Here is a 23,031-nt window from a genome sequence, read left to right as displayed (position 1 = left end):
GGTCTATGGTTGAGGCTGGGGTCAGCGAATCAGGGACATCGCTCCTCCCCTAGGAGTTGGAGTGTACGCTACTCCCCTATCCTTTCCTCTTCACCTCTCTGATAATTGGGGGAGGGATGGGATTTTTAGCCGTCATGTTAGTAGATTGATGTTTTAATGGGAATTTTAATGGGGTTAGTTGTTGTGACCCGCCTCGAGCCTATCGGGAGAGGCGGGAAATAAATCTACAAATAAATAAATAAAATATAAATAAAGCCTCAGCAGCAGCAGCAATTCTAAGGAAAGTGTTTCCTTTCCAGACTCTAATTGAGCAACTGGGGAATAACCACCAACCTACCTTGCACACAGACATAGGGCAGGCAGGGCTCCCCCGGATGACACCCTTTCCGGTTAACTTCACACAGCTGACTGGCAGCACAAGGGTTTGGGTTACAGGGGTGTGTTACATCCTCCACAACATTGCCTAAAGTACTTGGGCCTGGAAGAAATAAGGATGAGTAATCAGAGGTGTACTCTGTGAGTTCATGGGGAAAATTGCACTTGGCAGCAGGAGACTGGTGAGGAGATCTCTGTTACTCTTCCAGCTGCAGCGGCCCCAATCTGCTAGGGGGCCATGTGCCAAAGGAGTGATCTCTTGGCATCTTACCACCTGATTTGTATACATCCTGTCGTCTCCCCACGCCCAAACAGGCTGTTATATTTGCTTCAGGACGAGAACATACTGTGAGTTTCCCCCAGCAGGGCAAGCAGTAACTCCAGGGAGGATTCCCAGCACAAAACCAGCAAGGGGATAAAGACCTGACACTCTGGTCTCCCCACAGCCCTGATCAGAAAATTTAAAGGTTAAAGGTCAGTTTGTGGATTTCCTGCTGTCCTGTTTAGTTTGACCCTGTCTAACCTTCTTTGCCCCCTTCAAGGATCGCTGCCTTGCCATGGCCAGGGGGCTTGCGTAGCTCAGTGAAGCTATGAGCTATGCCGTGCAGGGCCACCCAAGACGGACAGGTCATAGCTGATTGTGGTTCCGACCATCAGCTTCTTGTTGCAAAATTGAGGCTTAAATTGAAGAAAGTAGGGAAATACTGTCACCTTGCCTATTTAACTTATATGCGGAGCACATCATGAGAAAGGCGGGGTTAGATGAGTCACAAATTGGGATCAAGATTGCAGGGAGAAATATCAACAACCTCAGATATGCAGATGATTCCACTCTAATGGCAGAAAGTGAAGAGGAACTAAAGAGCCTGTTGAAGCTGGTGAAGGAGGAGAGTGCAAAAGTTGGCTTGAAACTCAACATCAAGAAAACAAAGATCATGGCATCCGGCCCTCTCAATTCCTGGCAAATAGATGGGGAAGAAATGGAGGTAGTGACAGATTTTATTTTCCTGGGCTCAAAGATCACTGCAGATGGGGACTGCAGCTAAGAAATTAAAAGACGCTTGCTCCTGGGGAGGAAAGGTATGGCAAATCTAGACAGCATCCTAAAAAGCAGAGACATCAAAAGTGCGCTTAGTCAAGACTATGGTCTTCCCAGTTGCAATGTACGGCTGTGAAAGTTGGACCATAAGGAAGGCCGAGCGTCAAAGAATTGAGGCTTCTGAACTCTGGTGCTGGAGAAGACTATTGCGAGTCCCTTGGACTGCAAGGAGAACAAACTGATCAGTCCTAGAGGAGATCGGCCCTGACTGCTCCTTAGAAGGCCAGATCCTGAAGATGAAACTCAAATACTTTGGCCACCTCATGAGAAGGAAGGAGTCCCTGGAGAAGAGCCTAATGCTGGGAGCGATCGAGGGCAAAAGAAGAAGGGGGCGACAGAGAATGAGGTGGCTGGATGGAGTCACTGAAGCAGTCGGTGCAAACTTAAATGGACTCCGGGGAATGGTAGAGGACAGGAAGGCCTGGAGGATCATTGTCCATGGGGTCACGATGAGTCGGACACGACTTTGCACCTAACAACAACAACAAACCTTCTATGGCTTCATTTCAGTTGCTGGTTTAACCCCTTAAGAGCCCAAATAGCCTGAACCTCTTCCTGTACAACAGTACCAGTCCTCTTACCCATTCCTGCTTCTTCCCTCCCTCCCTCTCTCTTGGGCTGCCTCAGAAACAGTTCTGGAGCCAGGGAACAGGCTGCTGCAGAGGTCTGGCCCAAACATTCCCTTTCTGCCTTGCCAGGGGCTTTGTTTTTTTCAGGCTGCTGCCCTTTTATTGCTGAGACTTTAAAACAGGTTGTCTGTCTTATTCGAAATGGTGTTGGCTTTAGTATGTGTGAAAAGAGGGTGTAAGCATTCTAATCAACAGACAAGTATGAGGATGCTCTGAGGCCGATGAGCAATAGATTCAGGATGGACAAAAGGAAATACTTCTTTACAAAGTGATTAAAATGTGGAATTCATTGCCAGAGGGTGTCATGGCAGCCACAGGAAGAAAAAGCTACAAAGGGAGATTAGACCGATTCTTGGAGGATAGGACTCAGTGGCTACTAGCCACGGGGACTGAGGGAAGCCTCCATATTCGGCCTCTGAATCCCAGCGCCATCAGGCAACCTCAGGTGAAGGCCTTGGCCTCTCCCCTGTGTGAGACAATGCTGGACAAAGGGGACTGATCTAGCAGGGCTTTTCTTAAGCTAGACAGTCAATTAAATTTGGCTCAACTGAAAACATTCAAAAAAAATCATAGACTCATAGTTGGGTCATCTAGTCCAACCCCCTGCACTATGCAGAACACTCGCATCCCTATCACTCACCTACTGTAACCTGCCACCCCTTTGCCTTCACAGAATCAGCCTCTCCGTCAGATGGCTCTCCAGCCTCTGTTTAAAAGTTTCCCAAGATGGAGAACCCACCAGCTCCTGAGGAAGCCTGTTCCACTGAGAAACTGCTCTGTCAGGAATTTCTTCTGGATGTTTAGATGGGATTTCTTTTGAATTAATTTCATCCCATTCATTCTGGTCTGTCCCTCTGGGGCAAGAGAGAACAATTCTGCTCCATCCTCCATATGGCAGCCTTTTAAATACTTGAAGATGGTTATCAGATCCCCTCTTAGTCGTCTCCTCTCCAGGCTAAACAGGCCAAGCTCCCCCAGCCGTTCTTCATACGTCTTGGTCTTAAAACCCCTCACCATCTTTGTTGCCCTCCTCGGGACATGCTCAAGTTTGTCAACATCCCTCTTCAAAACTGAATACAGTACTCCAAGTGAGGCCGAACCAGAGCAGAGTACAGATGTACCATCACCTCCCGTGATCTGGACATGATACTTCATTTGATACAGCTCAAAATCCCATTTGCCTTCTTAGGCACCAAGTCACATTGCTGTCTCTGTATGGTCTACTAAGACTCCTAGATCCTTTTCGCACATGCTACTGCCAGGACAAGTCTCCCCCATCTTATCTTATATTGATGTATAAGATGAAACATATTCTGAAGAAAGTCAATGCCTTTTGCATAATTTGCATAATTGCCCCACAACTGTCAAAACAAAGGCTGGGGGAGAGGGAGTGTTTGACATTTTCATCCCTGAAAACAATGTTTACATAACCCTCCCCCTCACTCCCCAGATACTTCTTGAAATACTTTCTAGTAACTCTTCTGAATAACACTGCACAAAATGCTTTCGAATTCTAACTCTGTTGCAGATGGCAAGTTCTCAAGTACTTACGAAGATAAGTATCTAAGGGTATGCAAGTCTCCAAGTCATCTGTCGGAGATAAAAGTTCACAGATACTTTCAGCCATGTGTCCCTCAGGAAAATTGCTCAAGTCTCCACATTTCTTGAGAATTTCTATACAATCTGATCTTCAAGAAAACAAGATATTTATATATCAAGTACACGCACAGTGCTTCTACTGCATCCCTGTTAGAGCCTGAGGCCCCCTCTCCAGCACCCCCTGAGTGGCCAGCAAATGGAGAGCCATCTGTGCCATGTCACTCTGATCTGAAGGTGGGTCCTGGAGAAAATATATGCAAAGTGTGAAAAGGGGCAGGCGGTGCTTTTTGTGGCATGCGTGTAAAACCTCTTGTGGGTGGTAGAAAGTGCTGTCAAGCCACAGGCCACTTATGGCAATGGGTTTTCAGGTAAGAAATGCTCAGAGGTGGCTCGCCCTTGCCTGCCTCTGCATCACCACCCTGGACTTCCACTGGGTCTCCGTTTCAGAGAAAGGACCCCTTTCCTCCAGTCAACTAGTTTTCAGTGTTGCCTTTTGCCTCTCTAATGGTAGTTTTTACAGGCTTACAGGGAGCTTGGCATAACATACATGTACGAAAAATTGAATGTTTTATAGTTGTATGTTCAAAATCTACTTACTTGCAAATAATGCTTCCTCTGGATTTACTATGGCAGGGTTTAATCTGCAATGAGCAAGCAATCGCCTTCCACATTTCTGGTTGACATTTTTTGATATCTAGCACAGGGATATTTATAAATGGCATTTTAATAGTTCCTTTCTCCCAAAGTTTCATGTCATTCATAGCTCCCTGGTCTGACTGGGCATTGCAACTCCTGAAGAGTTCAGTTGGCCTTCAAGAGAAAAAAAATAAAAGGGCAAAAAAGTCTACTTTTGAATCCAGCATTAATACCTGTACAATTTTTGTTGTCCTCACAAGTTCCAAAGGTAAGTAAGATGTGTTTAGATCCATGTAGCTACAGAAAAAGGCCACAATCTAAAAAACACAGCCAAAGCAGGCTCATCCACTGGTTCCCTGATATCAACAAGCAGAATAAGTTGAGATTTCCTAATAAAACAGAGGTGATGCTGGTTAGGAAATTCAAGGTATCAGAGGTAGGGCTGTGCGCTCCAGCACACTTCAGCGATCACTGAAGCCTGAAGCAGCCAGCACTGCAGTGGGGAGGCGAGGGGCACCAGCGGCATGCGGGCACCAGCTGGTGCACCATTGCTGCCTCTCCCCTCCGTGCTGTGGTGCTGGCCGCTTCGGGCTTTAGTGATTGCCAAAGCGTGCCAGAGCACACAACCCTAAGTTGTTCTCCACACTTGACTGTGTTCAAGTGACACTAAGAGAGTCTGGGGGATCATTCCGGAGAAGCAAGTCAAAAATTATTTCTTCCCAGAGGATGGCTTCCTAGCTTACCCTTAATAACCCAGCAACATCGATTCTTGCCACTGTAGCCGCAAGGCTACACCACCATAATATGCTCTAAATGGGTTTGCCCCTGAAAGCAACTTGGAAACCCCAGATGGTGCAAAATGCCATTCAGTTACCATCAGGAGCTCCATGGCACACATAAAACACCTACTCTGCTGTCATTCCATTTGTTACTGATTAATGCCCAGGTTCCTCTTAAGTAGCTGATTACTAGCTACAAATCCCTTCCTGGCCTAGAACCCACTTATCTACATGTTCCACAATGACAGTTACATTAATCAGAGAAAAGCATGCAGAAGGTGCCCCCCCCCCCTTCAAGGAGATCAAAATGGTGGCCCAAACACAAGCATTCTCTGTTGTGCTCCCCCCCCACCCCCCCACCCCTCCACCCCCCACAAACACACAAGCAACCCAGAAGCCCCAAAATGAACTGACCAAGTCTGGTCAGCCTGTTTCACTTCTCCCCACTTGGAAGCAGGGGGAAACGAAGCATGCCACAGAAATGACTTGCAAATATAAATGTCTCCATTTCAGCTCCCCCCCACTCCAAATGGAAGTGAAATGGAACCCTGAAATCACTGCCAACGGACAGATACCCTGCCCTGCTGAAGGCTGAAATAGCTGCACAGCCATTTCAGCAATCAGTTTCACCTGCTCGCCCTTGACAGGTCCAACAATCAGATTTAAATTGGTCTGCAGCCATTTAAGCCATTTAAGGGAGGGAAGCAAAATGGAGCACTGAAATGGCTAACAGCCATTTCAACATCATGGCAGACAGATGCACCCACCTCGCCGAAAGGCTGAAATGGTTGCCAGACTTTAATTCATTCATGCATTTTATTACATTTAAACCTTCTGTTTTGCTTCCCCCCACCTTCCAAGGGAGGGAAGCAAAACTGATCACTGAAATAGCTTACAGCACCTGTTTGCTGGCAGCCATTTCAGAGGTTCATTTCACTTCCTTCTATTTGGGGGAGGGCGAAGTGAAATGAAGGCATTTAAATCTGCTTCATTCAGCTGCTAGGATTAAATGGCCCAAACCCTGAACCCCATCAGACAAAAGGTTCAAGAAATGTTTTGGGACACACACACAAACCAGCCAAATTCATGAGGAATTTGAAGTTGTGAACTAGTTTGTTCCTATCCCTACTAACAAATTACACACCTAATCTTCATCCAAATTCCATGAGATTTTGACACATTAATGGAATTTACAGCACACTAAATACAAAAGGAGATATGAGGCTCAGAAGTTAGATGAGAGTCAAGTCTCACACCTTAGTATTCATAAAAGCCCTTCAGGGTCCCTTTTAAACTAACCTGTGTTCAAAATGGGCACACTTTTTAAAATCGCCAAGTTCCAGCAACAACATCAGCTTTTAGAAAAATGTAATCATAGATTTCACTCAAGGATAGTATGTTTTTAAGAAAATATTTAATACCTGTTATTAAAATTAGTGCAGTAAGTCAGATTTCTACAGCCCAGCTGGCAAGGCTCCCGCACATCGGCTAAACAGGTCAACATCGAAACTTCAAGGGAATTGTATTCACAAACACGATCAAATTCTTGCCAGCTCTGTGTATTGCCCCAGCTGCTGCTATAAAGTTTAGTGCATAATTCTCTAAAGGAAAAAAAAGGTATACCATAAAAATATTGTTTTCTAAGCCAGCCTGAATAAACAGTATTTAGAATTAGTTTTCTTGTCCAAAATATGATTTCCTCACAAAGAGCATATAAAGATGAAAGGATGGGAGGAGTCTTCCAATACACGATATTACAGATCTTCAAATGAGATTTTAGGGACAGAGCAATTAGGATAATCCACCCCTTAGAGAGTAATCGATCCAGCTGATGTTTTAGAATACTTTAGACTAGAGGATGATAAAGTCATAGTTGAGGCTTGGACCCCAAGCTGCAAGAGACAATAGACATAGTTGCTCCTTGGTGTCCCCTTCCCCCTTTTAGGAGAGATTATGAGATTATGATTATTAGTCACTTGGAGGGGGCAGGGTGCTGTTCCCGTTGGCTGCAGAGGAAAGGACACGCAGTAATGGGTTTAAACTACAAGTACAACGATATAGGCTAGATATCAGGAAAAACAATTTCACAGTCAGAGTAGTTCAGCAGTGGAATAGGCTGCCTAGGGAGGTGGTGAGCTCCCCCTCACTGGGTTAAATAAAGAAAGATGGGTAGGACCCAGTGAAGGACCAGATACAGGGCAAGTTGCAAACCAACTGACGGAATACCTGGAAGAAGCTTCGGTCCTAGACCCATCCCAGTCAGGCTTCCGGCCTGGCCATGGGGTAGAGACAGCGCTAGTCGCCCTGACGGACGACCTCCGTCGCCAGCTGGACCGAGACGGGTCGGCACTGCTGATATTATTAGACCTCTCAGCAGCGTTCGACACAGTCGATCATGAGCTTCTAGCTCGCTGCCTCATCGATGCCGGAATGCGAGGGACAGCCCTTCAGTGGCTGACCTCCTTCCTCCAGGATCGTGGACAGAGGGTTGCAATAGGAGAGAGAACATCAGACTGCCAACTACTCACTTGTGGAGTCCCACAAGGAGCGGTCCTCTCTCCTATCCTATTCAGCATCTTCATGCGCCCTCTCGCACAACTGGTACGGAGGTTTGGGCTGGTTTGCCATCACTATGCAGATGACACCCAGCTTTTCCTCCTGATGAATGGCCGCCCTGACTCTCCCCCAGAAGCATTAGCCAGCTGCCTGGAAGCAGTGATGAGATGGCTCAAGCAGTCGTCTGAAGCTCAATCCTTCAAAGACGGAGGTCCTGTGGCTGGGTAGGAAGGGCCCATGTGAGGAAGCGCGCCTGCCTACCCTGGATGGCGTGCAGCTCTCTATAGCTCACTCCGCCAGGAACCTAGGCGTGATTCTGGACGCTTCCCTCACAATGGAAGCCCAGGTCACAAAGGTAGCACGGATGGCATTCTTCCATCTCTGCCAAGCCAAAATTCCTCGCGCCCTACCTGGCCCCGGAACACCTAGCCATAGTGATCCATGGGACGGTCACCTCTAGACTGGACTTTTGTAAGTCGCTCTACGCAGGCCTGCCCTTAGCCCTGACCCGGAAACTACAGCTGGTTCAAAATGCAGCAGCCAGGATCCTCACTGCAACACCGTGAAGGTCTCACATCCGGCCTATTCTCCACCAGCTGCAATGGTTACCAGTTGAATTCCGGATCAGACTAAAGGTTCTGATAATTACCTTCAAGGCCCTATGCGGTCAGGGCCCAGTGTACCTGAGGGATCGCCTCCCCACCTATGCCCCCAAAAGAGCTCTGGGCTCCACCGCCACCAACCAGCTAAGGATCCCTGGCCCTAAAGAAGTCTGTCTGGTCTCAACCAGGGTCAGAACACTCTCTGTTCTGGCCCCCACCTGGTGGAACGAGCTCCTGGAGGAGATCAGGGTCCTGATGGAGCTTAAACAGTTCCGCAGGGCCTGCAAAAAGGAGCTCTTCCACCAGGCATTTAGTTGAGACCAGACGTAATCAACAGTGACAGAAGGGCCCCTGTTCCCCCCGCCCCTCCTCAGAATTCCACCAATAAGCCCTGGACCTGTTTGTACTGTTACATTGTTGCATTGTTATATTGTACTGTTACACTGTTATCTGGTTACAACTATTAGTTATTATTATAAGGTTATTCACATGTTTTTATAGACCATTTATGTATTGTTCCTTGTTCTTATGTAAACCACCCTGAGCCCCCGGGGAGGGCGGTATATGATAAATAACTTAAGTACAGAGGCCCTGGGATACCAATATGGCAAATCAAATATACAAAATTGACTTTTATGGAGTCATCTTCTTTAGGAGGGCACTCAAAGTGTCTCTGACCAGATTGAAGGGATACTTGTTTCAAAGGTGTCAGAAGCATCTGCTTGTTCTTTGTCTATGGACAGTTTCAGATTAATCCTCTTGAAAGAAACAGACAGGGCGTTGGGGGCTGTCAAGACCATCCTGGGTCCCTCGGAGCCCTGCCTGTTCTGACTGGGGAAATGGATGGTGGAAAGAGCTTCCCCTCGTAATGCAAAAGCATCAGTGATCAGGCCTCGCCTTAAGAAACGATCAGAGGCAAAATATGATGCCGGCAATTGCAGGCCCAGCCGCTCGTTCCTTTCTAAGGGGCAGAGCTGCTTCCATATTACCCGAATGCCCCTGACCCATTTCAGTCTGGCTTTCGACCTGGTTCGGGGGACCCTCTGTGTCTTCAGCTGAGCCATTCCTCTACTTAGAATCTGTTAGATCTGCCAGCAGTTTTTGTCACTGCTGAACAGACTTTTTAAAAAACTTACAGATGGCTCATTCTACATATTTTTGTTTTTTAAAAAATGTGGTGCTTATTTTATTTTTAAAATGTAATGATAGTTACCCACTTTTTGTCCTGGGATGCCTGGGAGAAAGGCAGGTACATAAACATTTTATGTTAAATAAATAATAAACATGTCAGGGTAACTGCCCAGCCATCTCTGGGGTGAAATGTGCTCCATGCGCAATCTCTCAGAGAACTCCGTGTTGCTGTTTTTTTCTGGCACTGGGAAAATGTGTGACCCACCAATCGCAGCAAACAAGCCCAAGAATGGTGGCAAGCTTTCACTTAAACATCACCAAGAGGAAGCAACATGAGGTCTGCTTAGCATGGAGGGGGAGGGGGAGGGGGAGGGGGAGGAAAAATACTGACCGGCAAATGGATGTATTTGCTTTGGAGCAGCAGTGCAGTTTGGCGCCGTCCAGGCCTGTGGAAGGTGGAGGGTGCACGGTGACTCCTGGGTGGACCGATCTCGAGCTCTCCAGAAAACACTGCCAGAGAGGATCTTGGGGCAGAGGCATTGTCTTGCAGCTTTCAATAAGTCCATCCACAATTTCAAGTTCTGTTTTCATTGACATCAGGATCCTCTTACAAGCTGTCTGGCAGGCATAATCTTCTGCTCTGTCACAGCAGTATAAACCTATACAGCAGAAAGACAAAAACTAGTTATCTCATCTAGTTGTCTTGCTGTAACATGGGTCTGCATGCAAAACTCATGCCGGTAGTACAGCACTTCCACTAGTAGAGGAAGACAGAATGACTTGGCAATTCCCCCCTCCCACTCTACTGCACCTCTTAAGCAGAACTGCAGAGGGTTCACTGGGCAGCGGCAGGACAGAAAACAGTATAATTATTTCTTCTGTTTAACTTCATAAGTAAACTAGTAGAAAGGCCCGTTTTAAAAATGGGCTGGAGGCCATCAGAGGGGCCTTCCTGCTCTACCCAGGCAGCTAGGAAGAGTGGTGTGGGTGCCACAGAGGTCATGTGGTCAGCCTTCCCCACCTTGGCAGCCAGGAGAGCTGGAAAGAGTTGCGCAGACACCAGGGAGCGTGTGCAGCCGGGCTTCCCCAACCTCCACTGGCAGCAAGAAGGCAAGGAAGAGCAAGACAGCCACTGCAGAGCATGCAAAGTGCTTCCCGACAGCCAGGAGGCCAGGGAGAGGGAGGGGGTGGCTGCGGAGTGCGGGCAGAGAGGATTGCCCACCTTTACCTGCCAGACATGAACAGGTGTGCGGCAAAGTACGTGGCCAGCCATCCCCAACCTCCTCCAGTGGCCAGGAGAGCAGCACAGCCAGCACAGAGAGGGTGGACGGCTGGCCAGAGCTGGGCGCTTACCATCTGCCAGCTCCCCCTGCCTATGGCAAGTGCTGGAAGCACCATGGAGGAGGGGGGTGAAGTGACTGGCCCTCAGTGGGCGAAAGGCCCCACTGAGCCAATCAGAAGGCTGACACATCATCGGGTAGTACCTGACACTTTTTATTAGACATGGCATGATATACAGAACCGTATGGATTAAAGCACTGGACAGAGCATTACACAACTAAAAGAAGCAATGAAAGACTGGAAGGCACGGAGATAGCTGAGCCACAGGATCGCCAACAGTTGGACACGACCAAACGGCTAACATCATCATCATGGATTAAAAACAGGTATACGAATGATCATAACAGAAAACGATGTCGCACTACACACATCTCACTGTGTATTTCCATGCATCAGGTATGTTCAAACGCAATCTGCAGAACTTTTAAACTTTTTAAATACTTACTATCTGTTGAGTTTCTCATTGGATAGGATTGTGTGTAGTTGTTCACACAATTAATCAACTGTGGGCTAACAGAAGCACAGTAGCTTTCAACAGCTTTTATTTGGGAAGGACCTGGAGAAGAGTCCGTTCGAAAAATTGCTTGGCAATATTCCCGGCAATTTGTGTGATGACCTGCATAGCTGCAACAAACTGATCCCACTGTGGAGGTGGAAGAGAAGCAAGCAAAGGTTATCAGGAAATATCTGAAACAGAAACTTAACTGTACTCTAGAGCAACCTAATCTGTGTTGAATGAAAGCTGGTATTGATCAAAATGTTCTACTTTTCCAGACTCTATTGCTTGAATACACACAAAAAACACTTTTTTCCTTTGAAATTTTGTCCACACAGGTTGTCAGACGGCTCAAGCAGTTGCTAAACAGACAGCCCTCTCTCCTTAAAGAATCAGACAACTCTATCTCCTTATAAGGAATCAAAGGGAATCAAGGAGAAATACTGAAATACGCATTCAGGAAAATAATTCGGGGGGGGGGGGATGGAAAAAATAAATACTTACTTTCATTTCTGTTAATGCAACTATAAAGAGAATTCTAGAAATAAAACCAAAAGAGAAAATTAATGAAAACCTTCACAAGCTACTACAAAGTGAAGAAACTATGTTCATTTCAACCAACACCGTTAGAGCACATAAAAAAAAATCGAAACATATTAAAATAAGAATTCTTAATTTTGTTAAGCACTGATTTCAGTGGTATAAGGTGGTTAATCTGCTTTTTATTGACTGAGCCAGAGTGCAAAATTTAGTTTTATTTATTTATTTGTCATTTGTAGCTGCCTTTCTTGTAGGGACAAGGCAGAATCAATACGTGATCTGCAAAGAGAATAGATACATAACATGTAACAGGCACGCCTGGAATCTTAGATAAAATAGGAAGGATATACAGAGAATGAATAGCCTTACAAAATGAACACAGAAGGAGGACAGAGAAAAATTGGGGTTTGACCAAATGGGTTCAAAAATTGGCAAGCAACAGCAAATTCCTTCTTTAAAACTAAGGGTTTTCATTTGACTGATCGTGATCCATAAAAGAATCTGTCCCTACTACGGTTGCTGAGTCCATTGGCACTGCCGGCAGGGGGGGGGGGCACTTCTCAAGAGCAAGGAGGAGCCCCATGATGTGTTAATGTCACCCAAATGTGAGGCTGGCCTGTTGGGGGCAATGCTCTGGCCTTTTGAGCAGAACTCCATGATAGAATTAGCTTCTAACGACAGTTTTGCTTCCCAAAAACAGAGCTTAACCCCCTTATGTCTCTTCCAGGTGATGTCAGCATGTTACGGCATTCTTTCTGTTTGGGAGGGGTTGGGTGAGTGGGGTGCATCCGGAAAACGGACGACCTGGTGACTCTAATCCCTACATGAATTAATGGCGCTGACACCCAAACAAAGTAACACTCACATCTGACGAAGAGTGCTTGCACTCGAAAGCTCACGCCCGGAATAAATCTTTGTTGGTCTCTGGACTCTGATTTTATTGTACTCACATCTTATATGAGCAAAATTACATTGCTATAGAAAAGTAAAGTGTATCCAATTACTGATTTACAACTCAATACTGCCCCACATGCGAACCAACAAAACAATACTGCCCCCTTCCCCTTTCAGGATCCTCACAACAATTTCTTTATAGAGATTGTTTATACGTTTCAAAAACCCCACTAAGTCACTCTGAACTGTTTTTCTGACATATACATTTGCAAGCAAAGTGTTAATACTGCTGATGAGCTTATTTTAACCTCTTAGTTTAAAAACATAACTTCCCTAATGCAGAACTAACTTGGTACTTAAAAGTGAATGGCTCATGACCTGACCTGGATAATCCAGGCTAGCCTGATCTTATCAGATCTCCAAAGCCAAGCAGGATTGCCCCTGGCTGGTATTTGAATGACCATCTATGCACTGGGAACTCCACTGCCCCATCTATGCACTGGGAACTTCCTCCTGTGCAGGAACACAAATCGGGGGCGGATGAGGTGCACCAGGCCAAATGCTCCCCCATGTGGGTGCAGGAAGAGATGGGGCAACCAGCCACGACTAAAACTCCAGCCTGCAGCCCGGCATGGAACCTCCAGTGCATAAACGGTCAATGGGAGACCATCAAGGAAATCCAAGGTATCTTGATGCGGATGCAGGCAACGGAAACCCACCCCTGATCACCAGGTCACCATCGGTCCCTGACAGCACTTCCTACTACAGTATATTCCTTGGACTGCTTGCTTCAGATTTCTAACATGCCTGGGCAGCCCTGACCTTTTCCCCCCTTGACATTTCTCTTTCAAGTCAAATTCCTTCAACTGTTTAAAAAAATGGTGTGAATGAAGAATATCTAAACATCTGCTTAGCAGCAAGAATCTATGCAAACAGGAACGGAAGCTGAAACTACAGGGACCACTAGAAGAAAAGGGCATACAATTTGCCACCAAAATAAGCGAGGCATTTGTCAAGAAAACTGCCAAGAATAAGGTGAAAATGGTGGCTGGGAGACCAGAAGCCTGTGTCAAGATTTCTGACGACTAGGACTTTGAGGCTAAATGGGGAGCTTTACGCCACAAAGAGCATATATAATAATAAATATAATTATGCAAAGATGCTACCTTCAAAAACCTGAATAATCTACAGAATTCAAGAATTACAGAAGGATTAAGAAATTAGTTGCAGAAGGGGAAATACATTAATATAAGGATTACTTATAAGGATTGAAAACTGACAGTGAGTGGAGCAGTTTAATAAAACAGCTTAAAAGTAAAAGCAAAGAACTGGAGAACAGGAAGACTTACCAGCTATTCTAAAACCCTGAAATTAATGGTGCATGGCCTCCTAAGGGCATGTTTAGATATAAATTTTTAATGAAATTTAATAGAGAACTTTGGGATAATTGGTCATCATTGAATTGTACAATCGAACTGCTGGGTTTACTTCAAAGATCCCCATTTTCTCAAAATGTAATTTACTGCTCATCTTTAAACCATTCACTATTTAATTTTTAAATCAGTTAAATCACATCTTCAAACATTCTATGAGAAAAAAATGACAAGGTAACACAGCAATTTAACTTGACAATTAATTATAGTCTCCAAAAGGCAGTAGGCCATCTACTTCCTAGGCCTGGTTCACAAGACTGAAGGCACAAGCCCCAAGCACAGCTCCCGCTACTACTCCAGTCTCCTCCACCTATTGTCAGCATTCACCCATCTAAGTTACAATGAAGTCAAGTATACTTCTATGTTCAAAAATCATGAGTACATCCAAATTTGCAAAGTTAGTTTAGTTGTGCCCAGCTGCTTTTTAATCTGAGCTGTTGATGGGCAAATACAGAATACAAATCCAGGAGTAGGCGGCAAGGGAAATTCACGCGTGATGAAGGGGGGGGGGCTGCACATAATTGTAACTTCTGCTCCCTAAATCCTGATCAGGCTGTATCTGGAAGCCATCCTCAAGCTATATCTGACTAAGAGGTTACTAACAGCCAATTCCTGACCTGTAGATTTATTTTACCTAGGTCATCTCCATCCCTGGAAGGTTTTATACAAACATCCACATCAAGCACTCTGCATCTTTCAAAAATATTCAATTTACTGTAAATTGGCTTTTATTGTTACTGAGATATTCTTCTCTCATCAAAGCCTGCCAGGCTGATTATGGACTTTAAATCAGGACTGTCCAACGTAACAGTCCTATATGCCCAAAGAACATTCTTTCCATAAAGTGTTTTTTAGAATCTCCTGAGTTTCAGAAATGTTTTGGAGGGGAGCTGCTATCCGAAAAGCACATGCCTCTGGACAGGCAGAACCAGAGATACAGGCAGCATCATTTGTCTGTCCCAATCCCAATTTTCTGACTTTATCCATCCCCCCAGAGTTATCCCACTGTGCATCTCCCTAAATACAACAACATATCTCAATTCTAAAGAGCCAATCACATTATTCCCTTTCATTCTTTTTTGTAATGTCCAAAGTTTGGCTCTAAATTCTGAACAACACAAAGCTTTTTAATTGCACTCAATGTTTACTGTCCTTTTTACATTCCAAATATATTATGATCTTGAAAATAATCTGAGTAATTTCATTCAGTCCCTATCCTGCACATCAAAAACTACTTCAAGTCTGTAGAAATGGATATCTAGATTACTGCATAGAAGTTCTGTTCTGGGGGAGGAGGGGGGGTCTTACATCTGAGTCATACAGTTTGTATTCTTCTTACTCCTCTTTTTTAACTCTGCAAAACAGCCCTCCCCTAAGGAGTATTTTTCTCCAGGGTGCTAATGTTTTATGTTTTTAATATAACTATTTTGAATTGAATGTAGCATTACCTGCCAAGGCTATTGGGATTCTCAAGGCTATTTTTTTACACAGTTTTACACATTACAAAATTCTGTAGATGCCTCTGAAAAGATTTATAGCCATATGCGTACTTAAAAATAAGCATAATGTCCCTTTTCATTAAGCTAAAAATGTTATTAACCACTCATAACATACCATTCACCCTTATCTTTAGAATCAATCTTCCTTCAGAATCCCTTCCCCATAAAAACATTATCTGTTAAAATTCTTTTCTGCTCCCATCAAAGGAATTCCATAGCTACCAAGCAATCCTCAGAACTCAATGTTCTGTTTTTCCATCCATATCAGATCTCGCATTTGACAGAGATAGCTTATAAGGCTCTGTTTGATCCTTGTTGCTGTAACCTCATGTCTAGACTACTACAGAAGGTTTTTCTTGGGGCTATCCTTGAAGTCATACTTGAAACTTCAACTTGTTTTTTGATTGGACCAGGCTAGTACAAACAGACCAACACCAGTGCTGAACCTGTTCCCTTGGTTGCCCATCTATTTCCAGGCTCTATTTGGGATGCTGATTCTTATCCTTAAAGTCCTTCGCATTCCTGGGTCCCACATAAACGAAACACCGTCTCTCCTGGTAAGAGGCAACTCATTCACTTCCTTCCTCTCAGCAGCATTCCTCTCAATCAAATCTCTCTAGAACAGTGTCTAAGAAGAGTTCTATTCCAGATGCATTTTTTGTTGATTTGTTGATTAATGTGATGGAAACTCAGTCTGGGGGACTGATGAGAATTTTGGTAGCAGCTTACTGAAGTTTGATTCAGTAGTTTGAGCACCTGAAGTTGAGTTTGATTCTTCAGAGCTGTTCTAAAGTTATTGCGATATGCTGCGCATATCTGCTGTAAGCCACTTTGGGTCATTTTTCAGGAAGAATGGCAGTGTGGCAAGACTTTAAATAACAACGTAAGCAAATAACGGTTGAGTGATGAAGCTATAGGACTGGTTAGTGGAGAAAAGCAAGCACCATGGGAGTTAGAAAATGGGGCCGGGACATGTAAATCCTCCTGGCAATTTGTGGCATCAGTTAACTTCAAGGCAACTGTCGGAGGCTGGAGATGCTGAGTGGGGGATTCAAGCAGCAGGAGCTCTGCTACACCACCCTACAAACAGCTGGAGGGTATACGAGCATTTGCAGCACCAGCAGGTTCAGGTAAACTGGGCACTCTTTGGCCTGGTTTCTTAATCTTGTTACCAGCTCCAAGCACAGCCACACCAGTGGCCGGGACACCTTGCCTGAACCTGCAAAGCCACCAGCTGGTGTCTTTGATCAGCTTGCTTCCCAGTCTGTAGCCCTGTTATATATTACAGCCCTTTTGTAAACTTATTTACAAGACCATAATAGTAGAAGGCGTGGACTCTGTTACCTGGGTGAAAAGAACTCTTGGGGGGTTTGAGGCATGCACATCTCCAACTAGAGGCTTCTTTGGATGGCCTGTTTTAGACAGTTATGGAAAATCACTAGAAGTATCCATCTCACCCATATCTCTAGGCATGGAGCTAAATGGCTGCGAACATATTTCACCATGCTAAGAGAGCTGCGCTGGCTGTTGGACTTCCAGGCACAATTCTAAGTACATCTTTAAAGGGGTTCTCAATGGTATTGCTGTCTTCCTTGGCACCAGTCAAGTGGGCTTCGGACCGGCTCCTGGAGATCTGAGTGACTGGCCAAATAAGAATAATGTTGTAGTAGCAGCTGCCAGTACAGCAGGGGTAGTCAAACTGCGGCCCTCCAGATGTCCATAGACTATAATTCCCAGGAGCCCCTGCCAGCGAATGCTGGCAGGGGCTCCTGGGAATGGTAGTCCATGGACATCTGGAGGGCCGCAGTTTGACTACCCTTGCATTACAGTGTTGGCTCTATTTTCTGTTGCTACTTTTCCCCTGTGCATTTCTAAAAATGACTTCTCTTATCCCCTGCCCTTGGATTTCCTTTATATGTGGCACCACATCTCATGGTGGCTGTTTTTTGGTTGCATACACCAACTCGTGTCAGAATGCCAACGGTGCTCACAAGCTAAATAAGGCTGGGGACTTATGGGATTTAGGTGCTTTCATTTGTTAAAATCTTCTGCATGCATCTCAACCGTCAAGAGAGGGGTGGGGCTTCTTCTTCTGCGGCTCCTCCTCTCTGCAACTCTCTCACAACAGGTGGTCCCCTTGCCTCATTTCAGTTGTCAGGTGGCAACTTTCCTGTGCACCTGTTGTTTTGTTTTGTTTTCCCTGTTCAATATGCTGAGGGGGGTGGAGGCTGTTTATTTTCCACGTTAGCTTTTATTGCCTGGTTGCTCTTCTGGGCGCTAGCTTTTAATGATGCTGAATTATTAGTCAGAATCTTTTAAATAAAAAATAGCATGTAAACTGCCACTGAAGCTAAGCATCTATGTTTAAATTTAAGTAAATAATTGCAGAAAATGCAGTTTTAGTGTGTGAGAAACACTCAGTGGAAGTATCACAGTTTAATGAATGACGAAAGTTTCACATTGTATGTAAATTGTTAAATCTGACCATAAAGCGATCCCAACAAAAAAACATGGGAAAGAAACATTAGGAGGAAAAAACTACTCTCGGTCATGGTCAAAGGTCACTATTTCACTCTCATTTTTGAAAACTCTCTTACCTGTCCTCTCCATTCTCCAACATATATTGGTCAACCTCCTACAGCAAGGCAGAAATCCAGAAAAGAGAAGAAAACGTGCTAGCATAACAGAGGAAAGGTTATAGATACAGGCAGTAAAGTATAATACAGTATTAGAAGAGATAAAGCTATTTTACATAGGTGGGTTATAGTTCAAGAGAACATCACGCCACGAAAACCCCAGCAGCTAAAAAAAGTTTTGGGAAAGGTAGAGACAAGCCTTTTCCAGTTTATATTTGCAATACATCACAGCAGCAAGCAATGTTCAATCTCATCTAAACTTGCTAGAGGACAAGCAAGCCACTGCATTACAAAGAACACAGTCATATAGGCTCATAAGGGAACCTTTGCTTATGAAGAAACCTAGGCTAAGCTGAGACTTGCACAGAACAGTACAATGGTTCATGTGTTTCACCTGAAGCTTAGTGGTTTATATAAGGAGGGGGGGGGTGTTTCTGTGTGTGTGCCTACCCATTATTTCTAAAACTATACTATTGTAAATTGTCTTTTTAATGTAATCCAAGTTAATCTAAAAACATGGAAGTCCTGAACTCCGCATTCTTCATATGGGCAGAAGAGGTAAGATAAACAGCACAACAGAGAAGACATGCTGGAAACAAATTTCTGAAAATATTACTGTTTTTACACTTCACCAAACATAAAAAGGTTGTATATTACAGTTACTTTAGCAAACAGTAAATTTATGTTGGGGAAGAAAACAGGACTTTAAAGAATACTCTGCACACAGAGAGAATCTCTAGTTCAACAAGGTTTAAATTTGTCAAAATAGTACTCAGAGTTTCTATACCCCCCTCCCTACTCCTAGCAAGTTATAAATGGATTAAGGGTCTCTGTGAATGTGAGGAAGAAAGACTCCTGTTACGTTCCCACATTCCCCCCTCCCTCTGCCAGTGCTAATCAGGGTTTCACATTACATGTCTACCATGGACAGCACAAAACTGATCACCAAATAACCAGTGTTTTGCAAACCTACAGTATTTGCTGGCGTATAAGACTACTTTCCCCCCCCCCTGAAAAACATGCCTCCAAGTGGGGGGGTCGTCCTATACGCCGGGTGCACTTCAGTTGGGATAGACAGAGCTGCCCATAGTGGCCCATAGTACTGTAATGTAATGTAACAAACTCTATATTTTGAGTGGAAATGTTGGGGGGTCGTCTTATACGCCGGCAAATACAGTACTTTAAAACAAGGCTACAGTTTCGAGATTACAAGAGACTGAGGTACATTAACCAATGTTTGTGTTGGTGCAGGCAAAACACTATTCAGGCACAATATAGCACTTATGTAGGCAAGGGAAGAGAAGGGGTATTTGTGGCAAGCCAAGGGTGACAGGGCAAACAAGCAAGAAGCTGCCTTTCATCTGCCAGGAAGCAAAGTTACATTTGCACAGCAGTGATATGGGCCAGCAAAGGGGGGGGGGGATCAGCTTGGACTATTTTACCTCCAGAGCAGTTTATGGGCCATAAACTAATAGACTTACAACATCTGGAAAATGTAAATGTGTTCACAGAAAAAAAAGTCCACTCTTGTAATCTGCTTACCTCAAATTCCTTCCTGCAGGTTTTCAAAATATCATTTTTTGAAGATGCCTGAAAAACATTCATTTCATTACAAATGCACAATCCAGGAACAAAATCAGGAACAAAATCAAAATATAAAAAATTATGCCTAATAAGTTTGTAATGTGGCAATTTTATATCTAGCTCCTTCTATAGCAAAAATTACCACCAGATGCTTTCCGTTATAGAATACAATAATCTAAAAAACTGCCTATATTAAATCTGAGGCTAGAATAATGCATATTGCTTATTTAGTGATGCACATTTAAAATCCAATAAATTTTATTCATTTTATTTAAACTAAACTGTATGTATTAAATACCTTTTTGAACTCTTGGGTGAAATAAACGCTACACTGTATAGGAGGTGGCTATAAATTATTTACATTCCTCATGTTGCTGATGAAATATTATGCTGGGTATATGGGGCCAAAAGATACTCAATTTTAATGCAATCACATCTTTAAACCGCCCGTGGCACCACGGGCGCCACGGACTAAATAAAAGGCTAAGGGGTTCTGAGGCGGGATGTGTCCGTGATGAGGAAGGGTCCGAATTGGAGCCTTCCTCTGGACAGACAATCGGAGGGACCAATCGGCAGACGCGCAGCGCTTGCCGATTGGTCCCTCCGATTCCCAGCCCCAGCAACTGCGAGCCGCGCTCACACTTGCTCCCTTTGCCGGTGGCCTGGCGCGTTGGAGGCGCAAAGCGCCTCCAACGCGTCAGGCCGGCCGCAAGGGAGCCCCGGGGACCCTCCGGCCCGGCTTCAGTGAGCGATCCTCTTCGCCCACAAAGCGCCTCCCGATCCGCCCCCTCTGCGCTGCAAAACAGCCGTCCACCCGCCGCCATTACCTCCAAGCCTTGCAAGGCCGCAGGTCGCCGCTGCCGCTAACAATACATCGCTCCCCGGCCCAGCCAGCCAGCAGCGGCCGGCGGGGGATGCTTCGGGACCGCCGCCGGCACTGATGTGACCCACCACGGAGCGCCAGCCGCCCAGCTCCCATGATGCCGGCTGAGGCTGCTCCCGCCTGCCGCGCACGCGCAGGACGCCCCGCTGCCGCCCATCACTATTCGCCCACCGGACCCGCCCACCAGCAGCAGCCGGTGGGGGACACTTCGCCCCACCCGGCGCCGAACTCCACCACGCGGCCCAAGCTGTCCACCTCCAGCGCCGCTACATCCAGCCACTCACAGCCTGAGTGCCCAGCCAGCTTCCCAGCTGCAGCCCGTCCACTTCCTCCTGCCCTCCAGCTTGCCCGCCGCTCGCACCCCAGGAAACCAGGTAGGCCACAAGGTCCCACCCCTCCCGGACGTACCCGGACTTCCAAAGCCCCGCCGCACAGCCCTGACGCCCTCATCGCGTGCCCTCCTAGCGCCCGCTGCATTTTGCCTGCAGCGGGCTTATTTTCTAGTCACTCATAAGTCTCGAATTTCATATGAATAGGTTTAGGGACAATAATTCTGAGGAGACACCCAAAGAAACAGGATATCCCATTTCCTGAAACCGTAATGAATTCAGGAACATTTTTGCAGGTGAGAAACTGTCAGTGGTTTGATCCACACTGCATAATGGGGGAGCTCTATCCCCGGTTCGTGTGATGGAAAAGAGCAAACTCATTCTCTGAAACCAGCCTAACACTGAAGCATTTGGAAGTTTTGGTCAGAGGACAGACAATGCCATCTATGGTGTCAGACTACTATTTATCCCTCCTGCACAAAGGAGAAGAAAACAGCAGGAAGACATTTTGGTTTCTTCCAGAAAGTCTCTGCTTTGGATACCAACTTGCAGCAGATTTTTTAAGCATCCATATGATCTATATTCCAACGATCATTTGCTTGTCCTTGGTACATCCTTTCCTCAAACCACTTTAGTATGATCTTTTTGGCAAAGGGCAGCCCAAGCACGTTATTAAGGGGTCTGGAAGGATTATTGAAGGCAGGCTACCTCAACCAGAGTTTCGTGAAACGCTGGGGGGTTTTGACAGCTCTGGAAGGTTTCCCAAATTGGCGAGAATTAATTAATTTTTATATATTTTTAAAATTTGTTAAACATTTAGCGGTTGATATGACTATATGTGGTCATATTGACTTGCCCGCCCCTTCCAAAATAGTCAGTGATGGGCCTGGAGGGGGTGGGACACAGCTCTGCTTCCCAACCCTATTTTGCACCATTGTGCAACTTCTGGGGTTTCTCAAAGCCTGAAGAATGTTTCAGGAGTTTCTTAATGGTAAAAAAGTTAAGAAAGGCTGCACCGATGCAATTTGCTTTTCCTCAGCTCCTCACAGATGCCATTTCCCCATTAAACCACTGGAATATTTTTTCAGGCTTATAGAAAAAATGGCAACAGAGAGCCAGCTTGGTGTCGTGGTTAGGAGCGCGGACTTCTAATCTGGCATGCCGGGTTCGATTCTGCTCCCCCCCACATGCAGCCAGCTGGGTGACCTTGGGCTCCCCACAGCACTGATAAAACTATTCTGACCGAGCAGTGATATCAGGGCTCTCTCAGCCTCACCCACTCCACAGGGTGTGTGTTATGGGGAGAGGAAAGGGAAAGCAACTGTAAGCCACTTTGAGACTCCTTTGAGTAGAGAAAAGCAGCATAAAAGAACCAATTCTTCTTCTTCTTCTTCAACATTTAGATTGCTATAATAATAATAATTATTATTGTTATAACAATTCAATGAATATCGTCCACATTGTGTGTAAATCACCCTGAGTTTCATGGGAGGGCAGTATAGAAATAGAATCTTAACCATTGGCTCTTAAATAAAGTTGGAAGAGCCATCTGGGCGGCGCTGTCCGGGTCTACGCTCTGCTGTCCGGGTCTGTCCAGGCCTCAAAACCCCCAAGTAGCGGGCCAATCCGGACGGGACAGCCCCTAGAGCGCCCGCCTCCCCCAGCTGCTGCTCCTGCCCAGTGAGGGCTCCGTTTGGCCGACTCGCCTCCTTCCAGGCTGCAGGGCGCCCCGCAGCCCTCCGCCCACCTGCCACGGAGCCACCCGCTCCACACACACCTTCTCGGCAGCGGCACCCCACAGCCCAGTGCCCGCATTCCACAGAGCCCCCACCTCTACAGAGGCCTTACCCCCCGAGGAGCCGTGCCACCCTCTGGCCGCCTGCCAGAGAACCCGGCCCTCCCAACAGCCCTCGCCGCCAGCGCCACACTCCCTGGCTGCTCGCTGCGTGGCAAGGATATGCCGTGACCCCCACGAGTGCCCAGCCGTGGG

The 23,031-nt window shown here is 45.8% G+C and overlaps 1 protein-coding gene across 2 annotated transcripts in view; it reads right to left on the bottom strand.

Moving 5' to 3' along the window:
• RECK (reversion inducing cysteine rich protein with kazal motifs) overlaps positions 1-23,031 on the bottom strand; it is a 53,568-nt gene that overhangs the window by 11,866 nt on the left and 18,671 nt on the right. Inside the window, exons 6-15 of one of the 2 annotated variants that reach the window (XM_077303721.1) lie at positions 19,788-19,835; positions 18,207-18,244; positions 17,464-17,470; positions 11,748-11,781; positions 11,193-11,390; positions 9,798-10,065; positions 6,539-6,718; positions 4,300-4,512; positions 3,655-3,791; positions 338-478 (exon numbers count right to left, since the gene is read on the bottom strand). In XM_077303721.1, the coding sequence (XP_077159836.1) occupies positions 338-478; positions 3,655-3,791; positions 4,300-4,512; positions 6,539-6,718; positions 9,798-10,065; positions 11,193-11,390; positions 11,748-11,781; positions 17,464-17,470; positions 18,207-18,244; positions 19,788-19,835 (1,264 nt within the window). The remainder of the gene's footprint in view (positions 1-337; positions 479-3,654; positions 3,792-4,299; positions 4,513-6,538; positions 6,719-9,797; positions 10,066-11,192; positions 11,391-11,747; positions 11,782-17,463; positions 17,471-18,206; positions 18,245-19,787; positions 19,836-23,031) is intronic. The other variant, XM_077303720.1, reaches the window with a different exon arrangement.

Source organism: Paroedura picta, chromosome 11 (genome assembly GCF_049243985.1).
Source record: "Paroedura picta isolate Pp20150507F chromosome 11, Ppicta_v3.0, whole genome shotgun sequence".
Taxonomy (NCBI): Eukaryota; Metazoa; Chordata; class Lepidosauria; order Squamata; family Gekkonidae; genus Paroedura; species Paroedura picta.
This window is presented reverse-complemented; position numbering and strand designations above follow the sequence as displayed.